This window comes from Hemitrygon akajei, chromosome 9 (assembly GCF_048418815.1).
Source record: "Hemitrygon akajei chromosome 9, sHemAka1.3, whole genome shotgun sequence".
NCBI lineage: Eukaryota > Metazoa > Chordata > Chondrichthyes > Myliobatiformes > Dasyatidae > Hemitrygon > Hemitrygon akajei.
The window spans coordinates 98274194-98298734 of NC_133132.1; the positions used below are offsets into that span (position 1 = coordinate 98274194).

General features: G+C 42.9%; 2 protein-coding genes across 5 annotated transcripts in view; both read right to left on the reverse strand.

Moving 5' to 3' along the window:
* strn (striatin, calmodulin binding protein) overlaps positions 1-8879 on the reverse strand; it is a 111766-nt gene extending 102887 nt beyond the window's left edge. For both annotated transcript variants that reach the window (XM_073056612.1, XM_073056611.1), the window contains exon 1: positions 8305-8879. In XM_073056612.1, the coding sequence (XP_072912713.1) occupies positions 8305-8541 (237 nt within the window). In that variant the 5' untranslated portion in view covers positions 8542-8879. The remainder of the gene's footprint in view (positions 1-8304) is intronic.
* Positions 8880-13127: 4248 nt separating this feature from the next.
* heatr5b (HEAT repeat containing 5B) overlaps positions 13128-24541 on the reverse strand; it is a 146114-nt gene continuing 134700 nt past the window's right edge. For all 3 annotated transcript variants that reach the window (XM_073056614.1, XM_073056615.1, XM_073056616.1), the window contains 4 exons: positions 23681-23905; positions 19892-20043; positions 18210-18423; positions 13128-13607 (listed from right to left, as the gene is read on the reverse strand). In XM_073056614.1, the coding sequence (XP_072912715.1) occupies positions 13300-13607; positions 18210-18423; positions 19892-20043; positions 23681-23905 (899 nt within the window). In that variant the 3' untranslated portion in view covers positions 13128-13299. The remainder of the gene's footprint in view (positions 13608-18209; positions 18424-19891; positions 20044-23680; positions 23906-24541) is intronic.

Genomic DNA, 24541 nt, shown 5'->3' on the forward strand with positions numbered 1-24541 from the left:
CATCCACACAGGGAACCTCGAAGGAGGCTGCAGGGGGTCATACACTCAGCAAACTCTATCATGGGCAGAATTTTCCACACCTTTTGAGGAAAGACCCTCACTATCAAGACATGCCCTCTTCTCATTACTACCATCAGGAGGTGGTACAGGAGCCTGAGGAGCCCCAGTTAATGTTTTAGGAACAATTTTTTTCCCCCTCTGCCATCAGAACTTTGAAAGGTCAATGAACACTACCCCACAATTTCTCTTTTACACTAGCTTATCTATATACTACTAAAACTCTCATGCTCTGTTTGTGACCTCCAATTAGTGCAAACGATACATTACAGTGGCACTATTTTTGGCTACATCGACTTAAAATGTGCTAGCTTACAGAATGCAAGCAAAGTTCAGGGTTATATATTTGTATAAAATTGCTCACTTGCCAAAATAAAAAGTCCCGCTTTCACCCAAGAGCTGATGTCAGCCATGATGGAAACTGCGACTCAACACCACGACACATGCGCACGGCCAGCCTCAGAAACGACTCACGATGCTCACAGCAGCGACAACAACCGGAGCAAAAGGGCAGGGCAGCTCTATTTCGAGCGGTCACATTCTGCTAATCTCCATCAGCATGTGCAGGATTGGGACAGATCTAACTGCCACCCATCAGTAAGAGATAATTAAAACTTAATTGTAACGACATACTTTGAGACACCCATCAAACCCTTTGCTGTAGTCAAAGGACAGTGGTGACTATATCACGTCCATTTAGGAGAGCGCCAGCCACATCATCATGAATAATCAGCATCCTGGAGACTTTGGCGTTACTGCTTTGTATCTTCTATCCAGCATTAGGGTAAAAAAAAATATGGTCAGCCTAATTATGCCGCACGGAAAAAGAAGGGGGACATTATGGTCAAGAGGTGCCACCAAACGTTGTTGGGGAGTGGCAAGGAGAGGGAGAGAACAAGAATCGGATGAGGCCAGGGTGGCATGACTCCAAGATCAAAGAGTCACGACAGAGAAGATGAGAGAAGAAGAGACAGAGGGGGAGAGGCATGCACATCTCCAAAATGACAACAACTGGCATAGGAGGAGGAGGAGAGAGGAAGAGACAAAGGAGCTGAGAAATGCAAGTCTCCCAAGATCAGAGACAAACAGCAGGAGAGATGAAGAAACGGGGGATGGAAGGGCTGCACGTCTCCAGAATGACAATGAGAGGCACAAGGGTGGCAGATCAACCAGAAGTGATGCCATCAAAAGTGTCTTTTGTTAAATGAGGAGGAGCTATATTTGCCTTGCTATGCATCATTCTTCTTTAATAAACTAAGGTTTTCTTCTTCAATTTTTAAAGCAAACCGATACCAATAGCATTCAGGAAAATTTAATGTTCATTCTGGTCACATCAGACTGCACTACCCTTCTCTCAAAGGGTGCCCCAAGGGGTCACTCCATTGTCTAGTTTACTTTATTTGTAACTCCTAATAATTTCTATGTCATATATTGTATTGCTGCCATAAAATAACAAATTTCATAATGTAAACCTGATTCTAATTCTAACTTTGCATGTTCTCCCCAAAGGTGTTACTTGACTTGCTGGTATTTCCAACTGTTTTGCATTTTGGAACTTTAGCATTTGCAACTGTTCTTTTTAATTCTTTCCACCATTATTTCCTGATATTTAGCCAATTTGCTTATTTATAATTCTGTACTTTGATGCTTTTATGCTGCAGGGTTAGAGAACTAATATCAGCATCTTGGGTCTACGGGCAGAACACTTACTTCACATGCTCATAGACTCCTGAAATGTTATATTCCTTCCTCCCTCCAGAAAAAGGTTATTAGATGAAAAGAAGAAATGGTTCAAGAATACCATCAATGTTTTCTTGAAAAAGTATAGCATCACCACTGCCTCCTGGACCATGAATGCTCAAGAGAGAGAAAGCAAATTCAGGGGGCACTGAGAACCCAGTGGCACACCCATGTAGAAGCTCAGATCAAAGAATGGAAGGAGAATACCTCCCAAACAGCTCACATGTCTGCACAGTCAAGTACCGGTACTTCTTGTTCCAGCTGCAGCAGAGCCTGCAGGTACCCTCAAAACCCATAGAACTGGAGTGCATGTAAATCATTCTCGATTCAAAGATGCTCACCTTTCGTATCAATGTTTCCAACGAGTCCCCCTTTCACCTCATTGAAATTCCCCTAATCATAGTTAGCAGGGTTTTCAAAAATCCGTCAAAATGCTTGCAATTCTACTTTCTTCCCAGAATGACAATAAGACTTTTCATCTATTCATCAATTTTTGTCCATTATTACTAACTCATCTGATGCAGTACACTTTCATAGCATTCTGTTCAGGCCATTCCTTCTAAGGTGTCCTGGCTTGTTATATCATTTACAACAATATTCATTCCCTTTTTTTGAATTTAACAGAAGAAAACTTTAATTGCTAGCTCTTCAAATCTGGGAGACCAAATGCACACTGATGAGTTTGTAAGAGTCCTCAACCTTTCATCACCAGAAACTTCTATAGTTCTAATGTTCTCCTCCAACATTTCAATGAAGATCAATACACACCAAGATGATGAGAAATAGCACCTCACCACCCAAAAAGACACAATTCAACTTTGGAACTTAACACTGAGTTCAACAATTTCAAAACTTCTGCATCCTCAGAATTGTTGCCTCAGATGTTCTGAATTCACAATATAATAATTCATCGTCTTTCAACCAATCTTTTGTTTTTTACTCATGATTATTTAACTACCGGTATGTAAAAAAGGGATTATACTTGCTTCTGAGTATTGGCTTCTCAATGGGCTTATATATAGCATTTTTCAGGCAGTCCAAGATACACTTAACAGCAACAATTGGATGTTAAAATCTTCAGAGGGGAAAGTGACATCCATGGAATATTCACGAGGAAATCTGCAGATGCTGGAAATTCAAACAACACACACAAAATGCTGGTGGAACACAGCAGGCCAGGCAGCATCTATAAGGAGAAGCACAGTCAATGTTTTGGGCCAAGACCCTTCGTTCCACCAGCATTTTTTGTGTGTTGTTCCATGGAACATTTCTGTCTTCTGAACAAGGCTAACCTGCTCAACAATCATTCTTAAAAATCTGCATTATTAACCATTAAGACATAGATTCAAAATCAATTATCATTCTGCAATGAAACCCCACCAATATTAACATATTCTGCTTCCAATCCTTGAAAGCACTCTAGAAAGTCTTGCATTAATTTTAAAATGGTCACTAAATTTTTAAGATATCCCCACAATTTATTGTGCTGAATTATAAAGGTAACCTCTGCATTACAAAGAGATTGTTTCTAGAAAACAGTCATATCATGACTTTGTTGCATAACATCCCCTCTCCCAATGAATCCCACGTATTAAGTGGAGATGGATTCCTCTGGTATGTTTCACTCTCATTAATAGTGATGGCCATGACTCATCACCGCTTAATAGCTGAAGTTAACATCAGGCTCCAACATAGATAAAGATAATCAATAGTACAGCTCTTGTGGATTTTTATTTTTGATTACCTAATACTGTAGGGCAATAATATTTATGTGAGCTAACCTCAATGCTTGGGTTGAGGGTCACAGCCAAAACTTTCCTTTGCCACACGCTTTCCTGTACAAGGACAGGTGACCAGATATCTCAGTGTAATGCTGCTGTGTTCTTCATCTACAAGGCATTTTCTCTAACACAGAAGGCTTATGGATAAAGAAAGAGTTTAGGAAGTGAGGATGTCAAGGAAAGGGATGGGATTTGAGGATTAAGCTCATGTGAGAAAGGTGGTGTAGGAGTTAAACTGTTGTGACCTAGTGGAAGTGGAGAAAAAGCAGAAGGGTTACTTTAAGTAACTGGCCGTGGCTACGGTGGTTCACTATGATGCAAGGAGTTGGAGAAAATGCCTTGCAGAAGAAGTGTGCACCAGCAGTGCACACTGAGATGTCTGTTCACAGGTCTTTGGACAGCAGACGGCACACCAAAGGTGGGTCTTGGTGGTGACTCTCAACTCAGTCAATGTGATCCAATTATTGCTCCACGGTACTGAACGACTGAAAACAAAAGTTTACAAAACTACTGCATCTTTTATATTGTTTTTTTATTAATTCATCCCTATAAAAATTTAAAGAGAAAATTTTATATCTCAAATTTTAGAGCAGCGATGTGAACTTCACAAAAGATAATTTCTACTATTTGTACGTGGGAGCCACTTGGAATTGTTAATGTGGTCCATAAGACTATAATACAAATTGAAATATTTACAAGTTTAGACCATCTTACATTAGAAGCATTTCAGAATCTGCAGTTAGCATAGTATTAAAGTTTTATGAATTGTTTATGCAATAAACCCCCCAACAGCCCTATAGTTTGTACTACTTGGTTTTACACAAACTAAGCACTGCTCAACTATTAAGTTTTACTTAAACTTCAAATTCAGCCTGGTAATTTTTAGATATTTAAAATCCACATCTAAACTTAAATGAGTGGAGTTTTGAGTCCTGCTGTATAATGCTCACCTTTATCAGTTACAAAACTCACATACAAAATGCAGAACTCTATTTATTTTAGCAACGCCTTTTACAAAGACCTGAACATATCATCTCTTCAAGCATGTATTCTCTCTACCCAGTGAAAGGAAGCACTGAACTGGGCTAATTTATCTTTTCCAATTACTTTTAAACAATGGTTTAGAACAAAATGTGGTCTGCATGCAAGGATCACTATACACATACAACGTGGAATTTTTTTTTTAATCCATACATTCGGCAGTTTCACTAAAAGTTTAAAATCAGATTCCACGTATTCAAGAGATTTGACAGTTCAATTTAAGCTAAGACTAGCTGACATCAAAACATTGCATATTTTATCTCCAATTCTATACTTTAAACTTATCCCAGATTTAACTCTAGAAACATTTCCCATACATTGTTGGCAAGACACTGTATATTAAAATAAAGATTGCCCAGTTAGTAACCACAGACTCTTGATTCCTTGCTATACAATGCAAGCTGCAAATAAACACCATTTTTTCCACCCTAGAATCAAATGCAGTAACCAGGTCTTTCTTTTAAAATGAGCCATCCAATTAAAATTAGATCAAAAAACGCATGTCAATTTGTGGGAACAGTTGAAGCCTCAAATCTAACAGTTCACCTAGGGGTTGAAGGACAATGATTAGGACTATACAGCTACATCCCATTATTTCAAGTGCATGCAACAAAACAATGATTTCATTGATCACCCTGAGCCAATATTTCCACATCATGCATCCCTTGAAATTAAATGTGACAGACTTTTTCCAAAGATGTCAGTTTTCATGCAAAATAAAAAGAGGAAGTAATCTGGAAATGTTAACGGTTAAATGTAAGAGAAACAGTCCAATTAAAATCTACCCTAATGCATCAACTTAAATCAGATAGAATGAAGGACACTTTTTTATGTAATGAACATTTTGCAAGGAACCTTTCTGGTTGTACTTTGGTAGAATATTATTGCCCTTCAGCAGTCTGCAGCCCAAGATGTCACAAGTGAATCTGCCACCAAAGGTTACAACTGTCACAAATACATCAGTTTACAGCAACTGTAATAAAGACAGCATGAGCAGAACACCAAATCACCAAAGTACTGTAATTAAAGATTTCAAAATTAATACTTTTGGACAGAACCCAGTTTTTAAAAAAGTAGACACACAAGAGTGCAGATAGCAACACATAAAAATGCTGAAAGAACTCAGCAGGTCAGGTAGCATCAATGGAGAGGAATGAATACTCGGCCTTTCATGCCGACACCCTTCATCCAGAAATGTTGACCGTTTATTCCTCTCCATAGATGCTGTCTGACTTGCTGAATTCCTCCAGCATTTTGTGTGGACAAACAGGATGGTGCTGGAGAGAAACATTAAAAAATCTAGAATATTTATTTCAATTTTAGAGTTACCCTTTAGTAGCATTAATAGGATTTCATATTACTGAAATGTCAAACCAGACCAACAATGTACACACTCAAAATAGTTATAGGTAAATTGAAAGCTATTAGCTTTCAATTTGCTTGTAATAGGGAATTGCTTCATATCCTGCAGAATCTTGAAAACAATACAGTAGATAATATTAATAGAATCAAATGCATCAATGGTATCCCATGGTTACTTCCTGGCAAAATGCAAAAGCACTAAGCTAACTCAGTGAGGTATGTAATCAAGATTGCACTTTTGTTCTGCTCCAATCTAAAATACAGAAGATTTTTAGTCCTTAATTTACAATATTGTAATGGCCTCTGGCGGTTTTACCCTTGGTTTCTCCTCCAAATGACCCTTTGAACTAACGCAGAAAAAAAATTGTTAAAGACATTCCAAGCTGATGAACGCAGTCTTGAAGTATAAAGACTGAGCAATGTTGCAAGGCATGCAGGAATCTGCAAAGTTTCATACAGATCGCCCATGATCACACATACATCGCTAAAATCAAAATAGAAATATACTCGGCAAATTCAGGAACAAGGTGCTCTGCTTGTGGCAAATTGATCAAAGTGTCATAATTTTCCAAGGGATTAATTAAAATGGTTATTTAATTCTACTTTGGCACATTGACAGAAACCTGCCCTACAATAAATACCATTAAAAACAACATTCTGCAAAAATGTTTTACTTCCTTTGGAATGTTATTGGGTAACCTCGGGTTAGAGAACAACCCACAGAGAAACCAACATGAAACAAAACCACTGATCGCCCAAATATAGAAACCTCACCTGTACATGAAAAAAAAGACAAATTTATTCAACAAAAAAAAATTGCACTCTAACAGAATGAAAATGACCCAGATCATTTGATCCACACTGATCATTAAAATCAGTATGACTGTAAAAGCAGATCAAGTTGAGGAAGAGAAGGAAACACAGCAATTGCACAGCAGATCTTCTGTGCAATTCACATTCACAGAATGATAGCAGCAGATACCAACTTTAACACTACCACTTTTTTTGAAAGAGCTTTCTGCTGTCCTCTTTTTCTACTACCCCTAAATATTCTTCCTTTTCCAGCATTCCACCAAGAGCATTGTTTCTACCAGCCGTTCAAGCAGAACTTTCAAGATTAGTACAGTACACATAAAATGCTGGAGAATCTCAGCAGCATCTATGGAGAGGAACAAATGCTTAACATTTTGGAAGAGACCCTTCATCTTCATTGATGTTGCCTGATCTGAGTTCCTCCAGCACTCTGCATGTGTTACTCCAGATTTCCAGCATCTGCAATATCTCTTTTCTAAAGAATATTCAAGATCACATCTCACCGTATGAAAAACTTCCCCTCTCCTACAACATACAATTTGCTGCAGGAATTCAACGTGTATCCTGGATCCTGCTTGACCTGCTGAGTTCCTCCAGCATCGTCTGTTGCTCTAGATTCTGACATCTGCAGACTCATACATCTTCTTCCTCTATCCTGGTTCCCTCTCCAAGTTATATGTTCTCCTTGCACAGACTTGGGATCTATGCTATCATTTGGAGCGACAAAGGACCGCAGGTGCAGGGACCCAGAGTTTCTCCAGCCACAGCTATATATAGAGTTTGTACACTCTCTATGACTTGCTGATTGGAAGGTTAATTGGTCACTGTAAATCATCCTGATTAGGCAAATTGGGGTTGCTCGGCCATGCAGCTCAAGGGGCCTTAAGTGAATAGATAGGTTGAGCAGCAACTGGGGGGGGGGGGTTGAAAGAATTGTTAATATTACTTCTCTTCACTCCTACAGATGCTGCACGACTAGGTGTGTTCCTCCTGCAGATTGGGTTCCAGTTGCCAGCACCTGCCGTCTCTTATGCCTTATTCCCTTCTCATGGCCGTTATTGTCAATTATTTCAATTCTCCAACCCTGAGTTACTTGTTCTACCCGCACAGCCACCTATACAGACCTATACACACTAACTACTGAAGACACGAGACTGCAGAAACTGGAATCTAGAATCTAATCTGCCGAATGGTTAAAATTGTGTTCCTCCCCTACAGAGCTCGACTCGCTGAGTCCCTCCAGCAGACTGCTTGCTGTTACCGGCTGGAGGGACCACTGCCCCTACTTCTTCGAAGGAAAATGCAAATGTCTCGGCTGCCTCCCCTGGCTGACAAGGAGGCGCAGAGGGCGAACGAGCGCCATCTTAAGATGCCGAGTGCCGCTTCAGCCCCTGCTGTCAGAGGGAGGGACGATAAGAGAGACCGAGGCGTGAAGCGAGGCCTAGCTCAACTCACCCACCTCCTCCCAACCCAACCCACCCCACGCCCGCCTGCTCCGGGGAGGTCGTACCTGTAACTCCGCCCTATCTACTTCCCACTGCGTCCTCTCCACCTCGAAGCGGGCCCATTCGTGCTGCAGGAAGTGCAAGATGCCCGGGATGTTGTATTGCGGCCGCTGCGTCTCTCCCTCCACCCCCGGCTGCGGCTGCAGGCTCCGGCCACCTATGCCCGGGCCCGGGCCTCCACCGGCGCCGCTTAACACCGAGTTGTTGCCGAAGAACACCCCGGCTGCCGGGTGCTCGTCCATGGTTGGGCCCCAGAACCCTTCGTCCGTCCCCTCGACCTCCACGCCGACGGTTGCGGGTGCGGTGACGGTGGACACCGCCGGGCCGGGCCTCGCCGCCTGTTGCCCCTTCCTCACCCCCGCTCGGGTTTATTGCGCGCGTGGGGCCAGCCGTTAGGATTTGAACCGCGCAGTGCCTTCCATGGCTGCGGCTTGACGGAAGTTGCCGATGGATGCTGAAACCGCCGATTTGGGTCCGTGCCTCTTGGCCCCCCCCACTGCCGAGCCGCCGCTCCGGACTAACCCTCTCCCACCGCTGCTCCGGTGCGCGGGCTCTTCCCCCTTCAACGTCTCCACCCGGCCCCGCCCCCACCCCCACCCCGTCATCTGTCAACAGAGGCAGCGTCACAGCCACCCACATCCCAAACCGCCCAGCGCATGCGCACATTAGAGCCGCCCCACATTTGACGTTCCAACCTCGGACACGCTCCTCTGGCTTCCACGAGGATGTTTCCTTCCCCATCCCGTCAGCTGGATAGGGTGGTTTCTGCTGACGTCAATAGGGTCCTTTCCTGCAAATTGTGCGCAAAAAAGGAAAAACAAGATGCTACAGAAATCGATGTTCATGCCATCTGATTGGTTATAATTATGGATTATTTTTCTTCTTGCAGTATTAAATTAATTTTCAACGCATGATGAAACTTTTATTTCAAAAGCAAAACAACAAGAATGCTGCAACACCTCAGTTGGCTAGTCAGCAGCTACAACGAAAGAAACCAAATTTTATTTTGGATAGTTTGGTAGCATCATAGTAGGCCTGACTGATAGCCTCAGTACTCGGGGCAGTTCCTCATTATTTTTTTTTCTGAAGCAGAATAGATTTGCTTTATTTATCACACGTACATCGAAACAAAGTGAAACGAATCACTTGTGTCAACCAACACGCCCGCAAGTGTCGCCATGCCCCAACTCACTAATCCTAACCAAAGCACGTCTTTGAAATGTGGGAGGAAACTGGAGCACTCGGATAAAACTTAAGTGGTCACAAGGAGAATGTACAGACTTCTTTCAGGTAGTGGCCACATCCATGGCTTGCCTTAAAGCAACTGAATATTTTCCAGGTTTTCTGTGGCACTGAAGTTAGTATTATAATGCACAATTACCAGGAAAATACAAGGAAACATTCAAGAATATACACACGGCCACAGGTTAGGAAGAAGCAGGTGGAATGATATTGAAGCCTTCAGTCTATGCATTGGGATTACACAGCACTCCACACAAGCTGTGGAAGTAGCCTCCCCAGCAGGTACTTCCTATGTAAGAGTTTGCAATTGCCATATTGGCCTCAACTAGAGCAAGAAGCAGGTCACAAATAAGAGAAAATCTTCAGATGCTGGAAATTCAAGCAGTATGCAAAAAATGTTGGAGGAACTCAGAAGGCCAGGCAACACCTATGGGAAAGAGTACAGTCAATGTTTCAGGCCATTGAAGATATTGAATTTTTCACAAGGTAGGGTGTGATCCCCGCCTTTCAATGCTCCCTACTCCCTCCAACCAGACAGCTACAGAAGTACCGTGATTTGGATCTCACAGGAGCTAATGGCGTGTTGCAAATCTGGAAACAGAGTTGAGAAGCTTGTGGGGACACAAGATTCTGCAGATGCTGGTAATTTGCTCAAGATGATGATGTTGTCTTGTTGGAGACGCCAGAACATATCGATAGCAATTACAAAGCATGCCAGCCACTTTATTAGGCCCCCATATCTAATAAAGTGACCACTGAGTGTATGTTTGTGGACTTCTGCTGCTATGGCCCATGTTGGGCATTCAGAGGTGCTCTTCTGCCACACCACTGTTGTAACACGTAGTTATTTGAGTTCCTGTTTGCCTTCCAGTTGAACCAGTCTAAGCATTAACAAGGAGTTTTTACTCACAGAACTGTTGCCCACTGGATGTTTTTTGTATTTCACACCATTCTCTGTAACTTGAGAGACTTGTGTGTGAAAGTGTGAGATCAGCAGTTTCTGAGATACTTAAACCGTCCCACCTGGCAACAAGAGTCAAAATCACTTTAATCATATTTCTTCCCCATTTTGATGTTTGCTCTGAATAACTAAACCTCTCGACCCTGTCTGCATGCTTTTATGCACTGATTTGCTGCCTCACAATTGGCTGATTAGATATTTGCATTAACGAGCTGATGTAAAGGTGTACCTAATAAAGTAGCCAACAAGTGTATTTCATTAGGAGTTTGAGGAGATTTCACCTTGTCTCCAACAAATTGCAACAGCTGTACAGTGGAGAAAATTCTAACTCCTTCTGGTATGGAGGGCCCACTGCACAGGATTTGGAAAAGCTGCATTAAGTTTCAATCTCAGCCAGCTCTGTCATTGTCACTAGCCTCCCCACCATCAAGGGCACATTCAAAAGGCGATGTGTCATAAAGGTGGCATCCATCATTAAGGAGCTCAATCACCCAGGGCATTCTCTCTTATTACTACTCCCAGAGGAGATACAAGAGCCTGAAGCCACACACATTTTAGAAACAGCTTCTTCTCCTATGCCATCACATTTCTGAATGCACAAGGAACACCTCACAATTTTCCACTCTACTTGTACTACTCACTAAATTAAAAAATATATTTATTTCCAGTTGTAAGTTATAGCCTTGTTTAGAATAGTGTGTATGGGGTGAAGTTGGAGGGTGCTGAGAGTTAGGTAGTGTTGCTTAGGGTCAGGGGGTATTTGGTAGTAGGGCTTAGAGTTAATGGAAATGCTTTGGGTTAAGGGGTGTTGTCCAGGTTTAGGGATGTGAATAGGGTTAGTTTGTGGTGTTGCTCAAGATTAGGATTTGTCAGGCAGTTCAGCACATACTTGATATCAGTATTCTTGTACTTTTCAAGTCTCATGGCTTCACTCCTTCCCATGTTATGTTCAGCACTGCAACTCTCTGATATGTCTATCTTTCTCCATTGCTGACTTCCTGCACATTTCATTGTAATGCTGCCTCAATTAGTGTTCTGCTTTTGAAATTGCTAGGTGACATTAGAATATAACTTCACGTCATTTTATTTCAAGCTTTTGAAAGTTTCCTTCCATCATTTAATCACATTAAAGAAAATCTGAGTGTTAAATATCAGTGGCCACTTTATAAGATACACCTGCTTGGTAATGCAAATAACTAATCAGCCAATCATATGGCAGCTCATCAATGCATAAAAGCATGCAGGCATTGTCACGATCAGTTGCTGTTCAGACCAAACATCAGAATGGGGAAGAAACATGACCTATGTCACTTTGACCATTGAATAATGTTGGTGCCAGATGGGGTGGTTTGAGTATCTCAGACTCCTGGGATTTTCATGCACAACAGTCTCTAGAGTTCACAGAGAATGGTGCAAAATACCCCAAAGATTCCAGTGAGTGGCAGTTCTATGGGTATAAATGCCTTGTTGATGTAAGCGATCAGAGGACAATGGCCAAACTAGTTCAAGCTGACAGGAAGACAACAGTAACTCAAATAATGACGTGTTACAGCAGTGGTGTGCAGGGGCATATCTCTGAATGTAGAATCTAAAAGTAGAGTGGCAGCAGCAGAAGACCACACCATGTTCCACTCCTGTACCTAATAAATTGGCCACTAACTCTATATTCAATTCAACTTGAGCTACCAATACATCGAGAAATTGCATTGTCTGCATTTATTCCTCTTGATTTTTGGGTGAGCCAGAAGCTAATGAATATCTTCAGGCTTTCAGTAAATACAGTACAAATGACAATTGAATGGAAATGTAAAAGTTTATAGTGAAATTCTTCTCTGAGGATCTTTACCTTGTCATGGTGGAGAGTCTTGTGAGTTCCTGAGATTCAGCAATGCCACCTGGAGTTCAGCCATCTGGCACTTAGCTCCTGCTAAGGTCACCCATGGCAGTAAGGTCAAGAGGGAGGTTCCAGACAAACAGAAATCCAACCCAGACCTCAACGATGGAGTTGACGGAAGATGATGACACATCACCAAGGCAGTGAAGATGGAGGAAGGCTGCAGCAGTGAAGGGTCTGCAGTCATCTTGCATTCCATGTCACTGGATCCTGACCCCAACATGTCAAGGACCATGTGATGACTGTCTGTGTGTCAGCCTCACCACATTAAACACATTAACAAACATTAATGGCATTCTCCATTAAGGGAATCCACCCTAACATCCTGGACTGCACCAGAATACATGAATCTCAGATCAGCCTCTACAGCCACTTGAAGAGTCACCGACAGATAACCCCTTAGGAAAACATCATACACAACTTGAGTGATCGCAGTACAACTACTATGGTGAAATATGCTATTGCTGATTTTTTTTTTAAACTATGTTAAAAATTGTAAAATTTTAGTTACTGGCAGGAACAGAACCAACAACAGCACATATGGAATACATGCCAAAACTTTGAATTATTATTTTTACAAGGAGAGTTTTCAATGATCCAGGTAATTTAACTAGACTAATGAGGATTGAAGTTCATAGAGGAAGACTCATCTGTGTAAATGCAAAAAATTACAATGATTTTCTTAACATGATATATCTTGAGAGATAATTGAGTGATTCCTATACATGCAGTTTTTGACCAATAAATCCAATATTTTTATTTTTCTTGAACAATGTACATTCCTAACCAAAACCATAAACCTGTACATAAGACACCAAGGGAGCCATTTCTCACTTTGACAGCAAGGAAGGGAAGGTGGAAGAGTTTAGTGGATTTTCAAGTCTCTGAAAGTATCTCCACTTTTCAGAAGAAACTCGTCTTCAGTTTGATGGTAGGTGCAGCTTGCACAGCTGGCTTCATCTGCTGGGCTGCAGCTTTAGCTTGCAAGCTGGCTTGGCTGGCACGGATCGCTGCCTCCAGCTTTGATTTCAGTTCGGGTGCTGCTCCCATCACTGCCTTGAAAGCACCAGGGTAGAGAGGACCAATGCGCATGAGATCCTGCAGCGCCACTTCGTGAAGACCCTTGGAGGTCTTGGGAGCAGAGTTGAAAGTCTTCTCACTCAGCAGGTATGAGATAAGGGTGGGAACCAAAAGTGCAAGCAACTGGGGTCCTAAGTAGCAAGAAAAGGCTTTCATTAGTTCCATTAAGCTTTTCAGTGGAGTATACATGGAAAAACACACTATTCACTTCTTTAGAAATACAACGCAGGACAGGCCCTTCTAGCCCAACGAGCCACATTATCCACCAACCCATCTACTTAACACTAGCCTAAACACAATGACCAATTAACCTTCTAACCAATGTGTCTTTGGACTGTGGGAGGAAATCGGAGTACCCAGAGGAAACCCAAGCGTTTCATGGGGAGAACGTACAAACTCCTTTCCTGATGGTGCTGGAACTGAACTCTGAATTCCGAACAGTATATATACACAGGATATCCAGCTTACTTTCTCTCATTCTAACAGAAAATCCTTGAACTCCTTCAATGGCTCACATGCCATGTCTTGAATGCATCTTCCTTGTTTCACTGCACTATTTCCTGTTTCTAGGTTAAAGTTCCTCACAACTTGCTAATTAATCCAATAATGCACATCTTGTTCGGAGACGCAAGAGACTGGAAACGCTGGAATTTGGAGCAACGTCAATATTCTATATTGATAGGAAATCCTACGAGAGTCCAGGTGAAAGGTCTCAACCTAAAATATTGTCTGTCTATTTCCCTCTATAGATGCTGCTGGACCCAGTGAGTTCCTCCACTTCCAGTGTTATGTTGATGTTCCCCAATATCCCGAACAGCAGCACCTCCACCTCCTCGCACTGCACGTCTTCACCCCATCCATTTACGGTCCTCATCTGATATTGAATTACTCTCCAATTGCTTAGATGCCAATTAACCAGTAACATCAGTAAAACAATACATTTCCTTGCCCATCCAGGAACAGTTTCATATTCTACAGAGGAAACACAAAGATGCATTCAGTTCTGGATGCCCCACTATGGGAAGGATGTGGAGGCTTTAGGGAGAGAGCAGAAATTATTTATTAGGAAACTGCCTGGAGAACTGTGTGTTAGACCACAAGACCAAACTTAAGAGCAGAATCAGGCCATTTGGCCCATGGAGTCTGTTGCTGCGTCATTCAATCATGGCTGCTCCTTCCCCCCCCCCCCCCCCCCCCGCCCCGAAACTCAGCCACATTCCTCAGCCTTCTCCCCCGTAATCTTTGATACCATGGCCAAACAATCTCCACCTTATATATACCCAACTACTTGGCCTCTACAGTTGCCTGTAGTAACAAATTCCACAAATTCACCATCCTCTGGCTAAAAAAATTTCACTGCATCTCTGTTTTAAATGGACGCCCCTCAATCCTGAGGCTGTACCCTCTTATCTTAGACTCCCCCACCATAGGAAACAAAATTTCCACATCTTCTCTGTCTAGGCCTCTCAACATTCAAGAGGTTTCTATAAGATCCCCCCGATCCTTCTAAATACCAGTGAATACAGGCCCAAAGCCATCAAATGTTCCTCATACAATAGCCCTTTCATTCCCATAATCATCCTTGTGACTGTTCTCTGAACCCTCTCCACTGCCAACACACCAACATAGATAAGGAGCCCAAAACTGTTCACAATACTCAAGGTGAGCCCTCACCAGTGCCTTATAAAACCTCAGCATCACATCCCAGCTCTTGTATTCTAGACCTCTCGAAATTAATGCTAACATTACATTCCTTCCTCACCACCAACTCAACCTGTAAATTAACCTTTTAGGGTGTCCTGCACAAGGACTCCCAAGTCCCTTTGCATCTCAGATTATTGTATTTTCACTGTTTAGAAAATAGTCTGCACATTTATTTCTTTTAACAAAGTGCATGACCATACATTTTCAAAATTCTTGTCTATTTTCCTTATCTGTCTAAGTCCTTCTAGAGTCTACCTGTTTCCTCAACACAACCTGCCTCTCCACCAATCCTTGTATCACCTGCAAACTTGGCAACAAAGCCATCTACTCTATCATCTAAATCATTGACATATATCATAAAAAGAAGTGGACCCCATACCAACCCCTGCAGAGCACCGTTACTGGCAGCCAACCAGAAATGGTTCCTTTTATTCCTACTTGCTGCCTCCTACTAATCAGCCAATGCTCTAACCATGCTAGTAACTTTCTTGTAATACCATAGTCTCAACTTGCTAGCAGCCTCATTTATGGCACCTTGTCAAAGGCCATCTGAACATCTAAATATACAACATCCACTGCATCCCCTTTATCTATACTAACTGTAATCTCCTCAAAGAATTCCAACAAGTTTGTCGTGCAAGATTTTCCCTTAAGGAAATCATCTTGTCCTGTGTCACCAAGTACTCTGTAACCTCATCCTTAACAGTTAAGTCCAAATCTTCTCAACCACTGAGGTCAGGCTAACTGGTCTATAATTTCCTTTCTGTTGCCTGCCTCCTTTCTTAAAGAGTGGAGTGACATTTACAATTTTCCAGTCATCCAGAACCATTCCAGAATCTAATGATTCTTGAAAGGTTAGTATAATGCCGCCACAATCTCGACCGCTACCTCTTTCAGAACCCCAGGGTGCAGTTCATCAGGTCTGGGTGATTTGTGTACCTTTAGGTCTTTCCGTTTTTTGAGCACCACCTCCCTTGTAATAATAACTGCACTCACTTCTCTTCCCTCACACCCTTCAGCATCTGGAACACTGCTAATGTCTTCCACAGTGAAGACTGATGCAAAATACTCTTTTAGTTCATCTGCCATCCCCTTGCCCCTGTTATTATTTTTCTGGTCTAATTTTCTAGCAGTCCTATATCCACTCTCATTCTCTGTTTCTAAGATACCTGAAAAAGCTTTTCTCTATCCACCTTGATATTGTTTGCTAGCTTGCTTTCATATTTCATGTTTTCCTTCCTAATGATCCTTCTAGCTGCTTTCTGTAGGTTTTTAAAAGCTTCCCAATCCTATATCTTCCTGCTAATTTTTGCTTTCTTGTATGCCCTCGCTTTTGCCTTTATATTAACTTTTATTTCCACTGTCAGCCACGGTTGTACTATCTTGCCATTTGAGTATTTCTTTGTTTTTGGCCACAACATCATACATGGCAATCTGTAAAAGTGCAACAAGATTATTCACCTTATTTCTTATACTCTGTACACTGAGATTAAACACTTTGAGAACTATATTTCCTACCCATTTTGATTCTGCGTCCCTGTTGGATGCAATTTTATCGTATCATCTGCCTGCCCTTCCTGACAGTCTGTCTGCAATCTTTGCTTTTTTGCAATCCATCCTATCCAGAGTCCCTTCACCCCAGTTCTCATCTCCTTACCAAATTAGTTTAAAACCTCACCAACAGTGCTAACAAATCTGCCCATGAGAATATTGGTCTCCCTTGAGTTCAGGTTCAACCCATGTTGGAGAACAAATCAGGCAGAAAGTGAGGGAAGAATGAAAGCTCAAAGACGCGGCATCCAGCAGTTTCAAGCACTGCTCCCAGAGAGAATGAAAAAACTCAATGCACTGGATGAAACTTGTAAGGCAGTGGGTGTGACAAATATTTGTAAGGCAATGGGTGTGGCAAACAGCAAGGATGGCTTTAAGGCATTTCACATGAACAGATGAGGAAGAATGGGATGGGCATTATAAACACAAGAGATTCCGCAGAGACTGTAAATATTTAGCAATAAATAAACTGCTGGAGGAACTCAGCAAGTCAGGTAGCATCTATGGAAACAGTCAATGTTTCAGGCCAAGATTCTTCATCGACACTGAAGGTTTCAGCCCAAATATTGACTGCTTATTCCCCTCCATTGATGCTGCCTGACTTGCTGAGTTTCTCCAGTACTTCCAGTATCTGCAGAATAATGTGTTTATTGATGAGCATTTCTCAGCCTGAATAAAACTTTCAAATCAGACCCATGGCTAAAACCCTAAGCATCTAAGATTGGTTAAAGAATGGATAGATGTAATCCATAGCCCTGGGTTACCTGACTGAGGTAAGAACCTGAATTTAGTGCATCCAATCTAGAATGTCACCTCAATACCAGCACTGGAAATACTGCACATTGAAAGTACTCAACTTTCGGATGAGACTAATATTAAACTGAGGACCAACTGGCCTCAGCAGCAAGTAGAAGTATCCATAAATCCACTCAGGACTGAATGAATGACAATATTGATTCCTTAAGCAGAACACATTGGTTAAATCCTGATCTACTATATTTTCTGGACCATTTAATGTCCTTCATCTGTGAATTGCTTCTGGATTTCTGATCACTGTGGAAATTGCAAAGTATAGTTGAATACTTGCTGGTCAAAAGTGCCCGTTCTGTGCTGCAGGATTCAATGACTCTCCCACCCATCTAGCTTCCCCCTCACTTGGCTTCACCGATCACCTCCCAGCTTGTACTGCTTCCCTCCCCCACCTTCTTATTCTAGCTTCTACCCCATTCCTTTCCAGTCCCAGAAACAGTTTCAGGTCTTGCCTGAAACTTCAACTGTTTATTCCTCTCCACAGATGTTGCCTGACCTGCTGAGTTTCTCCAACATTTTGAGTGTGTTATTCTGGATTTCCAGCATCTGCAGAATCTCTTGTTTATTGTTGCTAAACATGCAAGTTCTTTTTGTTTGAGGTGCCTGTTTTACCACCAGGGTCTGACTGACAACTCAGAGGCCATTTCACAGGGGGGGGATCCACTTACTGTTTTGCTCCTCTCCAAGGTTTACCAGGGCCTCAAGCACTTTGATTCCCTCTTGTACTGCCTGGAGTTCAGCGCTGTTGATCGGTTTCTGATTCTCCACAGCTTTTAGCTTCTCAACCACCAGAGGAGCCAAGGCATGGATATATGGGGTGGCGAGCACACGGTTTGGCTGCTGGAACACTGAGAGCAGAAGCTGGTAACATTTCTGTTGAACCTACAGAGGACGGAAGAACCACTGGGCATTATTCTGGAATATCAAGTTGTATACACATTTTTGGGGGCAGCATGTTTGCTCTGTGGCTGGCAGAACTGTATTACTGTGCCAGTGACCCGGGTTCAATTCCACCACAGCCTGCAAGGAGTTTGCAGATTCTTCCCTTGACCGCTTGCGTTTCCCCCAGCTGCTTCAGTTTCCTCCCACACTCCAGAGGTTAGCATGGGTGCAACTGGGTGGCGCACACTCATTGGATTGGAAGAGTCCATTACAGTGCTTTAATAAATAAAAAACAAAAACAGGAAATGAAATTTAAAAATAAAAATTAACTTTATTTGTCACATGTACGTCGAAACATAGTGAGGTGCCTCATTTACATCAATGATCAATGTTCTGAGGATGTGCTGGGCCAGCCCAGAAGTATTGCCATTGTTCCACCACCACCATAGCATACCCAAAACTTACCAACCCATATGTCTTTGGGATGTGGGAGGAAACCAGAGCACCTGAAGAAAATTGTGTAGTCCTGGGGAGAATGCACAACCTCCTTACAGACAGCGGTAGGAAATGAACCCTGATCACTGGTGCTGCAAGATGGTCACCCAGCATGTTGACAGCAAAATAGTTCAATAGTTCACGTTGATGACTTTTCACTCGAAACAGAGGAAACAGGTGTGTGTACAGTATGTAGGAAGCTGAACTGCTCCTTGAGGTGTTTTAGGATTGTATCTGGACTTGAATGCAGATTTGGAGAAAGAGACAGAAATGGCAACATGAAGAATTACAGATGGTAGGAAATGGAGGGCAAGGAATGGAAGTGTGTGGGGGCTAAGGATTGGGAGAAAGATGAGAAATGAAACTGTGGCGGATGGTGGAAGAGTGAAGAAGCAAAAGAAAGGGAGCATGGTGGGGAAGAGACTGAGCAGCAAGAGGGAAAGGTGGTCTTGGCTGAGGATCTTGTATCAGTGAGGGCAATGTCAGGGCAGAGAACGGCACTGAACAAGGAGGTTGTAGGCCATCTTGGTGGCTAGTTAGGATGAACTTAAAAGCTCACTCTGGGACAAACAGCACTTCATTCATTTATATACATCTGAATTCTTCCACATGAGTGCCAGGGTAGGAAGACATGGTGAAGAGCAAAGCATCTTCACCATGGCTTTGGAGCATACCTTTGGCTTCTGGTTCAACACAATGTGCCATGAACCAGATGCTCTGACAGGTTAGATATGTGGTAGAAGAGTGAGAGTGCGCCTGTTCGCATATCTGCATGTCCGTCCTTCCGTGTCTCCACCTAGCTTAGCACCTTTACCATGCTGAGGCTTTACTCTAGCTTACAAACAAGATGCAGAAGCAACAAGAATAGTAGCGGTTCAAAGACCAAGGAATGGTGTTCAGAGTTCAGACTTCCTCTCCAGACAGAGCTCGGATTAACATACATTGCGATAAAGAGGCTGGTGAAGTGCCTTACCCAGGGATCATTGGAATTTAAAGCAGTTCTGAATCTCTCGATGCAGCCATTCTGCAGTGAAGAAATGCCAACCACCTCATTGCTGGCAGACAAAAGGAAGAGGGCGATTGCTGTCAGCATGCTCACCTCATTTGCACTCGATTTTGATTCCTCTGAAACACAGGAATAGAACATCATGTTATGGAATTCGCAAATGAATCGAGGGGCAGATGACACAACACTCACCTTCACACCAGTTGTTTGATCAACAGCTTGTTTTACTGAGAACAGGAATCGGACATTATTTTGCACAAATTACAGTAGATTAGATTAAGCTTGCACAAGCACATCAAAACATACAGTGAAACGCTTTGTTTGTGTCTACAACCAACACATTCTGAACATGTGCAGGGGGCAGCCCACAAGTGTCGCCACACTTCTGGTGCCAACATATCATGTGCACAACTTACTACCCTAAAGTATCGGTCTTTCGAATGTGGGAGGAAACAGGAGCACCTTGAGGAAACCCACGTGGTCATAGGGAGAACATACAAACTCATTATGGTGGGAATTAAGTCCAGGTTGCTTGCCCTGTAAAGCTGCGTGTGAACTACTCCATTGTCATGCCGCCCAGCAGTATAAAAATATCATGGGTCATAGAAAGTACTAGACAGAAACAGGCCATTTGGCCCATCTAGTCCATGCAGAGCCATACAAACTGCCTACTCCCATCAATCTGCATCAATCTCCATATCCATACCATCCATATATCAATCTAAACCTCTTAAATGTTGAAGTTGAGCTCGCAAACACACACGAAGCCTTGCTGACTATCCTGAATCAGACCATCTCTATCCAAATACTCATAATCAGTTTCTTAGAATACCTTTCAATAACCTTCCCATTGCTGATGTCAGGCTCACCGGCTTATAATTTCCTAGTTTATTTTTAGAGCCTTTCTTAAACACTGGAACAACATTGGCTATCCTCCAATCCTCCAGCACCTCACCTGTAACTAAGGATGATTTAAACATCTCTGCTAGGACCCCAACAATTTCTGCACTTCCCTCCTGCAGGGTCCGAGGGAACACCTTGTGAGGCTCTGGGAATTCATCCACCCTAAATTGCCTCAGGACAGCAAGCACCTCTTCCTCTGTAATCTGTATAGAGTGCATAAAGTTGATGCCGTTTTGCCTCACTCCTATAGAGTGCGTGTCCATCTCCTGAGTAAGTACAAATGCAAAAAATGCATTTAAGATCTCTCCCAACTCTTGGTTCCATGCATGGATTACCACTGTGGTCTTCCAGAGGACCAATTTCTTCCCTTGCAATCCTTTTGCTCTTAAATGCTAACCATGGAGTAATCAAGATTTTGATGAATGTAGGACCTGTCTGTTCCCAGTGCTGAGATGTGAGGCTCAGGGCAGTATACGCTGTTCTGCGTATGGAAGCGTGACCCTGATCCTACAGTCTCTCCGATCTCCTCCCATTGGACATGAGAGAAGCTGTCATCTCTCCAGCCTGCAAGCTCAAAGGTAGTGGTATTCAGCTGGTTAGCATTGAGAAATCACTTGGATGGGGAGAGCTGTGTCCAAACAATGATCCAAAGTGGATATACTTTTAGCAGCAGCACGGTAGTGTAGTGATTAGTGTAACACATTTACAGAGCCAACGGCCGGGATTGAATTCCGTCACTGTGTGCAAGGAGTTTGTACAATCCCCCTGCGGGCCTCCTCCAGATGCTCTGGTTTCCTCCTACATTCCAAAGACATGCAAGTTAGTAGGTTAATTAGTCACATAGATGTAATACGATGGCATGGGCTTGTTGGGCCAGAAGGGCCTGCTACCATGCTGTATCTCAAAAAAAATACTTGGCTTGTGTTTAAACACTAATCTGTGTTTACTGGCTAAATATTCACCCTGAATATTAATTCTTGACATGTTTCCCTACCCGTTGTGAATGAGATGTAATTATTGCCACGTTTTTTTCCATACTTCATCCCTCTGCTCACCTGAAACATCTCCCTCTCAAAGCACACATTTGTTGAAACAGAAGTTGAAATGAGAAAGGATTTGTCATTCTCAGAGAGCCTTTCATACACGGCATCATAGGACAGTTCTGAATAGTACAGGCCCCTCGGCCCACAATGTTGTGCCAACCTTCTGATCCACCCAAAGACCAATATAACCCCGCCCTCCATTTTTCTTTCATCCACGTGCTTGTTTTGGAGTTTCTTAAATGCCCTTAATGTATCTGTCTCTACCACCACTCCTGGCATTGCGTTCCATGCACCCACCACTCTGTGTAGAAGAACTACCTCTGACAACCTCCTATAATTTCCTACAATCACCTTAAAATTATGCCTTCTCATATTAATCATTTCCACGGTGCTGGCTGTCAATTGTATTGGTGCTGCTTCATGCACCATACTGAGCTTATCAATTTTGCCTCCAACTTCAACCCTGCCCTTAAATTCACTGGTCCATTTGATACCCCGCTCCCCCTTCTCCATCTCTGGAGAAAAACTGTTGATCGACATCTTTTATAATCTTACTAATTTCCACAGCTATCTTGACTATACCTCTTCCTGCCCTGTCTCCTGCTAAAATGTAATTCCCTTTTCTCAGTTCCTTCGTCTCTCCCTCATCTGTTCCCAGTATGCAGCTTTCCATTCCAGAACATCTGCGATGTCCCCCTTCGTCAAAGAACATAGTTTCTCTTCCTCTACCATTGATGCTGCCCTCACCCACATCTCCTCCATTTCCCAAATATCCATGTTCACACATCTTCCCGCCATCTTAGCAGTGATACAATTCCTCTTGTCCACACCTACCACCCCATCCAACACATCATCCTCCGCAATAATCTCCCTCCATTCTCTTATCCCTGGAAAGGCCAAAGTGCCTATTCACCTCCTCCCTCACCTCCACTCAGGGCCCCAACAGTCCTTCCAGGTGAGGTAACACTTCACCTGTGAGTCTGCTGGGGCTATTTATTGTGCCCGGTTCTCCTGGTGTGGCCTCCTCTACATTAGTGAGGCCCATCATAAATTGGGGGAACTGCTTTGTCGAGCACCTCCTCTCCATTTACCAAAAGCAGAACTTTCTGGTGGCCAAACATTTTAGTTCCCATTCCAACATGTCGGTCCATGGCCTCCTCTTGTGCAAAGATGAGGCCATCTTCAGGGTGGAGGTGGATCACCTTATATTCCGTCTGGGTAGCCTCCAACCTGATGGCATGAACATCCATTTCTTCTTCCAGTTAAAAAAAAATCCCTCCCCTCTCCTCTTCCCCACTCTGGTCATCTCTTCCCACCTGCCTATCACCTGCCCCAGTACCCCTCCTCCTTCCACAAGATCGAGGAGCAGAATTAGACCATCTGGCCCATCGGGTCTGCTCTGCCATTTTATCATGGCTCCTAGCCCCAATATCCTGCCTTTTCCCTGTATCCCTTCATGCTCTGCCCAATCAAGATTCTATCAATCCCTGCCTTAAATATATGCAAAGATTTGTCCTTCACAGCTGCCTGTGGCAACGAATTCCTTCTCTCCTATGGTCCACTATCCTCTGCTAACAGACTCCCTCTTCACCAGCCCTTTACCTTTCCTACCCATCTGGCTTCACCCTTCACCTTCTAGCTCAGGATTAGAGAATATGCCTTATAAGGAAAGGTTGAGTGAGTGAGGGCTTTTCTCTGAACTCAATCTCCCAACTAATGAATGCAACACACCATATGCCTCCTTAAACACCCTACCATCTTGTGTGGCAAAGTCTGAGGAATCTAATTCATTCCACATTTCATGTCCTACCTGGTTTGGAATATTCCAAGATGGAAGCCAATGAGCTGCAGATGAGATTTTTCCACTGTTTGTGGATTTGATCTGATTTGGCCAGCGGAGAAGTGATGATGGTTTTGATACCCTGCAGGGCTGCACTGGCTGGGACTGACATGTGGCTACCAGTTGAATTGATAGCCGTCTCTCGCAGCACACCCGTGATCAGGAAAAGAATTGTGGGGAGTACTGTCATACTTCCTGGGAAAATGGAACCAATACAAGCCATTAGTAAACCTATCACCTCTCAGCTATTCACTTCATCCCCCTAACCCCACCCACCTAACACCTTCTCCCTCACCAGTTCTCACCCATCACCTTCAACCCCGTACTCCTCCCCCCTTCTTCTCTTTTCCTTTCCAGTCCTGATGAAGGACTTTGGCCCAAAAGCCTGACCGATGTGGAAATAAACAACATTTTAAAGTGCCTTATTTTGCTGAGTAAAATTAGGTCAAGACAGCAAAATTATCCTTAAGATATTTCTATCCAAAGAAATAACAAAGGTTAATCACTGAAATCAACTGGAACATTACTGCCTACAGCTACCAAGCCCTCAGTTTGCAAAGATGTTGTGGAAAATTATTATTAGTTTAAATGAGTAACAGGGCAACAATCCAATTGAATTCTTTCTTTTCCCCTAAGTATCAGAATTTCACACAGTAGTACATCAGACCACTGAGCAGAAGATTTGTATAGATAGCTTACACCTTCAAAAGAATTTACTCAGTCTTCACTATTAAAGTGAAAGCTGAGGTTCTGTGATAGCTGGTTTGTCTCTTTATCAGGTCAAATTGGAGCTCTGCTCCAGACTGGAGCCTATAATTCAGTCAGGTGCAC